The following is a 10364-nucleotide window of genomic DNA, read 5'->3' on the forward strand; positions in this document are numbered from 1 at the left end:
CTCCCCGCCCCCGCCGGGCTGTCCCTGCGGACTCCGTCAGGCTCCGGCGTGCTTCCCGGGTGCGACTCTGCGAGGCGGCGCGAAAACAGAGTAACCGATTCCATCACTGTTTCCTTCGGCCTCGAACTTGGAGAGATTTGCCGCGAAAACGAAAGTACATAACTATCTGGTACGTCTGCGCGAAGGCAGCTGTGGCAACGGACAAGTTCCGCGAAATGGGAAGGGGTGGGGCCTGAGATGGGCGGGCTCCAGGTGAGCTGGGGGCGGGGCCCCGAAGTCAAGCGGCGAATGGCCCATCGGGTGGTGGGTGGGGCCCCGCGACGTTTCCGGAAGTCGTTGTGAGTGAGCCGGGATTCCCGGAAGTCGGGCGAGTTCCTCTTCCCCGCTCTTTCCTGCTCCGGAGGATTAGGTCGGCGGGCTCCCCGAGATCTTCCGGCCAAAGGATCCCAGCTTGACTCTTAAAGCGAGTTGGGAGGACACGGAAAGGAAATGTTACGTAGTCCTAGAAATCGCCGCCCGCGCTCCCGGAATTCGGGCGCAAGGCCGACTGTCCAAGGCTTAGCCACTTGCGCCTCGGAGCTTTTGGCGTAAAGCAGTACGAGGGCGGAGACCTCCCCTCCGGCCACGAAAGCTGTGTGACGTTGCGACAGGACCTTGGGTTTTATTATTTTGGTGGGAATGATGAGCTTTCATTGCGGTTTCAGTAAGTTACAGTCGCCTTTGCTGTTGCCATAAGAGGATCAGTAGGTGTGTCTGCCTGGGACTTCTTACCGACCTTTGAAAGGACCTTTTTGTTGCACTTGGGGACACAGCGGGTTGCAAGCACAATCAAAAGCATTTTCGCATAATTTTAGACGTGAACTAGCAAATGGGAAAGAAGAGTCAACAGCCCTATTGCCCAAAGCGGCTGATGTCATAACCCTAGGAGACCTCTTCGGTGGTCAGTGGCATTTGCTTTTATGAAGAAGATTAGTTCCATCCTTAAAAGCATTTGACAAAAACCCGCAGGGAGTGTGTGTGTGTCGGGGTGAGTAGGGGGTGACGCTCCTCTTTGTGTCCTGCTGATGGTTTGTCGCTTCCTTGCTCAGAACTTTTATTTCTGATAAAACCTGAGGCTGTTATAATCAACCAGCTTTGCAGAAGTCCCTTTCTTCCCTGGTTTACACTTGAAGAAATCAAGGCTCTGAGTAAACTTTGGAATGTAGAGTGACAGTACTTGATTTGCAGTTTGTAACCACCTGGTTAGTGCTAGATTAAGGAAGAAATGGTAGTTAATTAGAAATGTGGAAAACCGAAGCTCTTCTAAATGCAAAAAGTGGAGACTGTGCCTGTTTAAAATTTAGGGTGTATTGTCATCATTATTACTAATAAAATAGCAATGACAATTATTAATTTTCATTTCCCTCAATCTGCCGTATATTGACCACTAGAGATACGTTCCACTTTCAGGATTGTGAATATTATTAATAAAAGCTAATAAAAAGTCTTAAAATACCAATTTCCAAAATGGCAAACTATTATTTGGTGCTTATTAATCCATAACATGTTAATACTATTAATATGATCTGGGAATTTGAAAAATATACCTTCATTTGAAAAATATACCTTCGTATGCTTTGGTTGGATATTATACTTTGGCAAAAGTGATTGTATTAACCTGTAGAATATTTATTTTGAACCATATATTTTCATGTTTTTAAAATTTAGTCTATATTCCTCATATTTGTGATTTTAGGATACTGATTTAATATAGGTGAGCAGGATTACAAGACTGGGAACTTGCATCTGATTTTTAACAAGGACAGATTATGGTTTGTTATCTAGATGAAGTAGCATGTTGTTAGTGAATTAACAGTGGAAGTTTGAGTGAAGAGTCAAAGGCTCTGCCACTTCAGGTGACTCATTCAACTCCAAATTTTAGTTTCTTTGTTTATAAATTGGATTAATGAGACTAAAACTTATTTCACCGTGTCACAGTGTGCTAATGGACATGGTAATGCGGTTAACCTTCTTCAGTCTTGTCTCTTGTTCATCATTTGGCTCTTCCTTGCTCAGAGTTCTCATTCATCTGGGGAAAGCATCAAGCTACATAATCATAAAACTTTAGAGAAGTCCAAGTTAGATATATGAGTAAAGTCAGAGTCCTATTAGCAGGGAAAGGGCAGTGGGTGGGTGGGGGCAATAGTAGGTAAGCAGCCAACATTTTTTTGTCAGACTCATTATGGTCATTGAATTGAAAAAATCATCCTCTACCCCTGAAAGGTTAAATATATTTTCTAAAGTCTTTTAAAAACTTTTATTTATTTTTTGTTAATCCTCTCCTGAGGATATTTTTCCATTGATTTTTAGAGTGGAAGGGAAGGGGAGACCAGGAGAGAAACATTGTTGTGAAAGACACACATTGATTGGTTGCCTCCACATGTGCTCCAACTGGGGCGGGTATCAAGCCTGTAATTGAGGACCAGAATTGAATTTGGCCCTTCAACCACTGAGCCAAACTGGCCAGGACTAAAAAACTTCTTTATTGATGTATAACATGTAAGGAAAGATGTACAAATCATAATTGTACAGCTGTATGTAGAATCACAAAGTGAACATTACTCAAATTAAGAAAATAGAGCATTGCTATCCCTCCTGAAACCCCCCTATACCTCCTCTCATTCACTATCTCCTGTCTCCCACCTGTTAATACCATAAATTAATTCTGCCTGTTTTGGGGTTATTATTTTTCATTTATATTTTTCCCTGGTTTTATTGAGATATAATTGACAAACATTAGTTGAATATAGGTCTGAATAATTTAATATACAGAGTCAACTGCCTTATAGATAGATACTTCATGAAATTTCTTGGAATTTTTAATCAGTATCAGTGGAAAACTTTTGCTTCTCTGAGTCCCTGCATCAATATCCATTTATCCCACTATAGTGGACACAATTAGTTGTCATAACATGAGATAACAGGCCAGTGTGCTTTCCTTAATTGCTGTGTAACGTGGCTTTATAAGGTGGTTTATACCTGCCTACACGCAGTGTTTCTGTGACTCATGGGTATGTAAATCACTGACAGGGCCTTTCTAAGATACTTAGTGCTTATAAAGTTGAATTGTTAATGGAAGAAAAGGGAGTAAAGAGTAAAAATTAGAAATTATTGGAAACAATGGAAAAGTTAATAGATTAAGAAAGATCAGACTAAACCAGCAAACTGCCAGACTTATAAGGAGAATTGACTTGGGACGGGAACCAACCTCACAGAGTGCAGTGGACTCACCTAGAGGGCTTCACGGGAGCATCATGCTCACAGGAGACACTTCAAGTCTTAGTTGTCTTGGCAGATTTGGGGAGGTAAGACCTGAGCTGAAGGAGAGATCCAAATAGAACTCAGAAAACTGAAATTTTATACCCCAATAGGTGTATTTCAGGACATGTTTCCTTAATCTGAGTTTTTCTTAAATGTTTTTAAATATTCACATATAAAATCATTTTTGAAGCCTGCTAGATGTATTTCAGAGTGTGAATGGGCCATAACTTATTCTTTCCTCTGTATATGTAAATTGTTCTATATGTTTTTTGTTCTCTGTAGGTTACTGGGAACATCCTTGTATGTACATAATTTTTATCAGCATCTCTGATTTGATTCCTCAGAATAAAGAACTTTTGAGTTCCTTTAAAAATTGTCATTATTAAAGTAATTTGTGTTTATTATAGAAAATTTGTGAAATCTAATAAAAGTGTAAAGAAGAAAATAAAAATCATCCTGCCATCCAAATATATGCCTTGCTAACATTTTGGTATCTTTCGTTACATATATATATCTAACAGCCTACAATTTTGAATGGCTAAATAATATTCCATTTTATGAATGTGCCATAATTCACTTAACTATACTGTTTATTTTAGAACAATTAAAGAATTCTTTAAAAAAATAATTGTCCATTCAGTGATCAACTGCCACGTATCAGGTTCTGTGCTAGGCACTGGAGACAGTGAGTAAGTGTGTCCTACCTTCTGTGAGGTTTCTTTTTTTAAAAATTTCTTTATTGATTAAGGTATCACATATGTGTCCTTATCCCCCCACTACCTCCCCATTATCCCCCCAAACCCCCGCACTCATGCCCTCACCTCTGTGAGGTTTCTTAGAAATCTCAAATTATAGCTGTCTTAACTCTTTCAAGGGAGAAATACAGGGTTCTGTGGAAATGTCTAATGGGAAGACTCAGGCAGGCTTCCCTGAGGTATGATAAAGTCTGAGACCTGAAGGATGAGTAGCATGTAGCTAGGAAAAGACTGTACCTAAAGGGGTTGTAATGGAAGAGAGGGGTAAAATACCCTCCTGAGATGGTTTCTGTGTGCTGCAGAGGATCTATAGAAATGGAAAAGGAGGCCTAAAATAAATGCTGAAATATGTTTTATTTCTTACACACGCACACATTCACAAGGGTTGGTCAGTGGAGAACTGCTGAGCAAAGTGATGTCAGTTGCCTGTTGCCATTTGCAAAGCCTAGAAAATGGGATGAATGTGGATGAATGTGGATGAATGTGGGCACCATACCTAACCAGAGCCAGAGCCATAAAACAGGTGACAAATGTGTTTTCAAATGTTTGTTATTATATAATCCTTATTGGTCCTGTGACACCATCATTATTTCCTTTTGAAAATGAAAAAAGTGAGGCTTCTGTGAAGTACCCAAGGCACAGAGCTAATAAATTACAGAACTAGATTTCAATCAAGAGAAAGGAAGGCCAGTGCTTTTCCCCCCATCATGATGGCCTCCACTCTCTCACCTTCAATGCCTGCTTGACCCTGTGTCCTCTCAGTCTTCATGAGTGAACAGCCTCCCTCCTCCCCCACCTCTGACCCACAGATGGGCTACTTTTTCAAGGGTGCTGCCTCTTGTTTGGTGATGACTCATATTACAGGTGATGACTCACATTACAGGAAGGTGCCATGGTGTCCTCAACTGTTCTGATATGTGCACGTGGTTGGGTGGCAGGGCCTACCCACAGCCTTTGTACAAGGTGTAGAGGCTGGTGACCTGAGCCCAACTGCAGCCGGCCACCGCACAAGACCACTGTCAGCCCAGGCATTTTCAGAAACCCTTCCAGGTACTTTTATTTCTTAAAATTTCCCCACTCCTCAACATCTACACAAATAAAAGAGAAAGATGCAAATTGACCATACCTTCACGATGCCCACCAGCCAACCAGGGGTGGGTATGCAAATTAACCCAACAAAGCTGGTGGGTTAATTTGCATATGCAGGTGCTGAGCGCCAAGAGCAGGGTGGGACGCTTGCATTCTGCACCGCCCCAGCCGCTCTGGGCCTCTGGGCAGCATGGGAAGGCAGAAAGACGGCTCTGGGTGGAACGAAGGCAGAAAGGCTGCTCCAGGACAGAGCGAAGGTGGTGCCAGCAGCCAAGGGAAGGAAGGCTCATTCTTGCACGAATCTTCATGCATCAGGCCTCTAGTTTTATTATAAAAACTTCAAAGTTAAAAAGTTTTTACAGTGAACTCACACATATCCACCATTAACATAATTTTACTCTGTTTGCTTTATTGCATAGGCATCCATCACTTATCCCTTTCTGTATCCACCAGTCTGTCTGCAAAGTAAGTCAGAGATATCAGTATACTTCCCCATAAGTATTTCAGCATGCACACCACTTGCCAGAGTTCAATATGTTTACACATTTTTCTTTTGATGTAAAGTGTACCTGCAGTTTCGAAGAGATTACCTGCTGAGTATTGGCCAATGCTTATGCCTGTATAACCCTAACTCCCCACTGAGATGCTAAAACATTACCTTCACCCCAGAAAGTCTCCCATGCCTCATCCCACTCAATCCTTACTCTGGTCCCGGCAACCAGTGTTCCTTTAACAACACAGATTAATTTGACTGTTCTAGAACTTTATATAAATGGAATTATGTAGTATACATTCTTGTGTAAAAGGCTTTACTCAGCACAATGTATTTGTGAATCACTCACATTGTTGTGTGTATTGGTAGTTTGTTTCTTTTTATTGCTGGCTAGTATTCCATTGTATGAATATACCACAGGGGCTTTTTGCCCATTCTCTTATTGATAAATAGCTGTTTCCAGTTTGGGGCTATTACCAATAAAGCTGCTATGAACACTGCACAAATCTTTTGGGACATATGTTTTCATTTCTCTTGGCTTGGAATTGCTGGGTCATAGTGTAGGTATATGTTTAGTTTTATAAGAAACTGCCAGACCTTTTCCCAAAGTGATTGTACAATTTTATACTCCTACCAACACAATGGGAATTCCAGTTGCTTCATAGTTTAGCCATTATTTGTATATTCTGCTAAGTGTGTAGTAGTGTCTTGTCCTGCCCCATGGATTTTTATCATTTCAGTTTAGGGAAACTGAATGAATACAGTGAATGGAAGAAGAGTAGAAGGATGAAGCAGATAGTTCTTCTTTGAAATTGTATGCATTGTATACTTTATAGCATTGATGTACGGATTCTCCAAATCCTCATTTTTTAACATCTTCCTGTTCTTTTTAGATAGTGCATCGTTCTTTTGATATTCTTCAAATTCCTTCTTATGTTCATAATTACCTTAGAGCTATTCAGCAATTTAATTACCTATAATGCCTAATATTCAGCTGAGTCTGGTTCATGATGAACTTTTCCTTTGTGTTTTATAATTTTGGAAAGGGAGCCTACGTTAACTTAGTTCTTTATTTCTGGGAATCTTGTCTGGCCTGGCTGGATTGTGTTGTGTTTGCTTTAGGATTATAATCCAGGGATGCCATCAGTCTGTGACTACTTTCTATGTTAAAGTTCTTGGTTTGGGGAGTCATGGCTATAAGAATCCTGGCTACATTCAAAGCTCAAGTCTATTCTGAGGACAGCCCCAAAGTTATGAATTCACATTTTGTATACCCCAAGCTCAGTGTAAGATGAGTTCCTTTGCTAATGTACTGCTTTTTTTCTAGTCCATCCTTTCATGGAAGAGTAGGGGAGCACACCGAGTGCCGCGTTAAGGGAGATCTTTCTTTCAACCCTCTTCTTGCATTTCCTGACCTCAGCTCTTGTCCCATCTGGGTTTTGGTCCCTCGCTTATGGATAGCGAGTTAGTTGTGCCCAGGGGGCCACTATCTTAGTCATTTTGCTGCTAGGACAGATTTCAGACTGGGTGTCTTAAACAAAGGGCATTTATTTTTCACAGTCCTAGGGCCTGAGAAGTCCACCTGCAAGGTGCCAGCAGACCTGTGTGTGGCGAGGGCTCCCTTACTGGCCATCTTCTTGTGCCCTCACGTGGTGGAGAGAGAGAGAAGGAAACTAATCTCCACCTTCCTGACCGAATTACCTTCCAAAGGCCCCACCTTCTAATACTACTTATTGGACTTCAATGTGTGAATTTGGGGCTGCCCCGAACATTCAGTCCACAGCAGCTACTGTGTGGGCCACGGCTTGTGGCCAGTGCCCTGTGTGTGTTCAGTCCCTGGGGTTTCCTTACTGCTGACCTAGCTGTGCATGGGAGTGCGTGTTTGTATTGTGTTACCCGACATATATGGGTCCTTTGTAGCAGGAGGGTGTTCAAACTTTTCTAGTCCTGTGTGTTGCCAGAAATGAAAATCTAAGGAATCAAAATTGTGGTCATCTGTGATTCTTAGAAATATGGGGAAACGTTCATTATAAGTCTGTCCTCAAAAAATCGTCCACCAACACATGATTTTAGTATAATGAGTTTTCTGCACTGAGGTGGTTTCTTGTTTTCTTTACAGGGCACAGCTCTGAGGTGCAGAAAAGGTGGTGTGTTTTTGAGCGTTCTGAGCGTCGGAAGGAAACCAGACATGTCCTTGGACGACATTAAGATGAAATCCAGTGACTTCCTGGAGAAGGAACACCTAGACAGCGGGGGCTTCGGGAAGGTGTCTTTGTGTTTCCACAGGTCCCACGGGCTCGTCATACTGAAGAAGGTGTACACGGGGCCTAAGCGGACAGAGTGAGTGGGGAGCTGGGTGGGTGGCCCCGCCATGGGCTGGCCCCGGGGTGGAGGCTGCGGAGGTGCAGGGCTGTGGTGGGGAAGGCTGGCACTGGCTTTAGAATGAGACAGCCCATGGTGTAAGTGTCAGTATACGGCTCATGTCCAACAGCTCTACAAGGTGGTTACTGTCCCTGTATAGCTGACAAGGATTTTGAGGCTGGTTGATGAAAAGGTTACAGCTGGTTAATAATGGACATGAAAGGAAGGGAAGAAAGTAGACAAAGCCCAGGCTGGTGTGGCTCGGTGGTTCAGAATCGACCTATGAACCAGGAGATCACAGTTCAGTTCCCAGTCAGGTCACATGCTTGGGTTATGGGTTCGATCCCCAGTGTGGGGCATGCAGATCAGGGTGATGAGGAAGGTGATGAAAAGGAAATGGGAGAGATCAGTGAAAATAGACTTGCTCCACATGTTTGGTGAGGACTAGCCCTAAGTATGGAAAAGAAAAGAAAGTGCTTCATTAACTAGCGGTTCCAGGAACCCTCTCTAAAACAGTTGGTAGTGCTGTTTCACTTCCCCTTCTTGCCACAGTGGCTATGAGCGAGGCTGCGTTTTCCTTACACTGTCCAGCACAGTCCTTTTCTCGGACCGTGTGTTGCTGCTGCTCTTCACGTTACTGTTCTCTCATTCGCTCAGCAGGGTGGCATTTCTTAAGGGCTCCCTGCCAGCCGCTGGGAAGGGAAACCACTCTGCCTTCTACAGCTTGTAGTCAGTGCCTGGCAGAGACCAGTACAACAAGCAGTGACAAAAGCACGTGCGCCAGGATGCCCGGGAGACGCGGGCTGCACGGGCTGCACTGGCGGGCGCACAAAGGGAAGAGGGGCTAACTGCCCATCCTCACAGCACCTTTCCCTCCCACAGGTACAACGCGTCCCTCCTGGAGGAGGGCAAGATGATGCACAGGCTGAGACACGAGCGGGTGGTGAAGCTGCTGGGCATCATCATCGAGGAGGGGAACTACTCCCTGGTGATGGAGTACATGGAGAAAGGCAACCTGATGCACGTGCTGAAGGCCGAGGTATGGCCCCCACAGAGCGCATGGCGACCCCATGCCCTTGTCTGAGACGGTTGTGCTTCGTGTTCTTTTGTAGATGTTGGTGAAAAATAATCCTTTCGCAAATTGTTAGATATTTTGGATTTTCTGGTCAGTCCTTCATTAAATCCTCCATGACTCTCCCTCCCCAGAGGGGGGCCGGGCCCTTCTCTCCTCCCTGCAGACAGTCTCCTGCGTCCCTGCTGTCAGCCACTCTGAGATCCACAGTTCAGAGACAGACCCTGTCTGCATGAAGCCCAGGGTCTTATGAGGGGTATATGCACAATGGATATCAATCACATATTAATTGATTGATTAAAGAGTGTATTCTATCAAGGTCTGTATGAGAAGGAGTATTAATGATTGCACACTGATACCATTTAAAAAACTTACAGCTTAAATGTACAGCATTAGAGGCAACAACACTGGAGAAGTAAGACTTAAAACAGCAAAATAAGAAGTTTACCAAAACCAAATAAGTCTAAAGCATTTCTAAAAGTTTATGTATCTGTTAAGAGGAAGGCCTTCTGCTAATTGCTCAGGAAGCAGTAGCAAATAAGACATAGACAAGTAAAGGGGGCAAATAGTGTGTGATGTTTTGGTCGACCACTTCATTGTGTGCTATGGGAACACGGAGGAGAGAAACATTCTAGCATGGGGCAGGTAGGAAAGGATTCCAGAAGGAGGATGCTTGAGCCAAAATCTGAAGGAAAAGTAGAGGGTTTGAAGCAGAGAATTAGGGGTAAGTGTTCCAGGCAGAGAGAATGGCATGTGTCAAGGAACAAGAGTATGCCAAATTTGGGAAACTGCAAATAACTGGGTCTGGCAAAGCGTAGATTGCCTGTGGGGGTGGTGGGATATGATTGTCTCTATGGCAAATATCCTCCAATGCCATGTCATGAGTTAAAATTGAAAGTGGGTGCACTTTTCCATTTTCTCCCCTGGCCTCACAGCTGCTGAAGCTATGCCAATTCTTCTCAGTCACAGACATCTCTCACGAATACCTATGGGAAAGATACAAGATACAAGATAATCACTTGTACACATTGTATTATCATTTGATCAGATTGCTCTTCTCTCCAAAACTAGTTAAGATCAGGTGCATGAAAGAAGCAGGCAAAGATAAGGTGCACTAATAGGCTCAACAAGAAAATCAGGCCGAAACCGGTTTGGCTCAGTGGATAGAGCGTTGGCTTGCGGACTGAAAGGTCCCAGGTTCGATTCCGGTCAAGGGCATGTATCTGGGTTGCAGGCATGTCCCCATTAGGGGATGTGCAGGAGGCAGCTGATCGATGTTTCTCTCTCATTGATG

The 10364-nt window shown here is 43.5% G+C and overlaps 1 protein-coding gene across 1 annotated transcript in view; it reads left to right on the top strand.

Moving 5' to 3' along the window:
* The first annotated feature begins 6 nt into the window (after positions 1 to 6).
* RIPK1 (receptor interacting serine/threonine kinase 1) overlaps positions 7 to 10364 on the top strand; it is a 49037-nt gene continuing 38679 nt past the window's right edge. The window contains exons 1-3 of the mRNA XM_015565715.1: positions 7 to 169; positions 7757 to 7977; positions 8881 to 9037. Coding sequence (XP_015421201.1) covers positions 7826 to 7977; positions 8881 to 9037 — 309 coding nt within the window. The 5' untranslated portion in view covers positions 7 to 169; positions 7757 to 7825. The remainder of the gene's footprint in view (positions 170 to 7756; positions 7978 to 8880; positions 9038 to 10364) is intronic.

Source organism: Myotis davidii, unplaced genomic scaffold (assembly GCF_000327345.1).
Source record: "Myotis davidii unplaced genomic scaffold, ASM32734v1 scaffold540, whole genome shotgun sequence".
Taxonomy (NCBI): Eukaryota; Metazoa; Chordata; class Mammalia; order Chiroptera; family Vespertilionidae; genus Myotis; species Myotis davidii.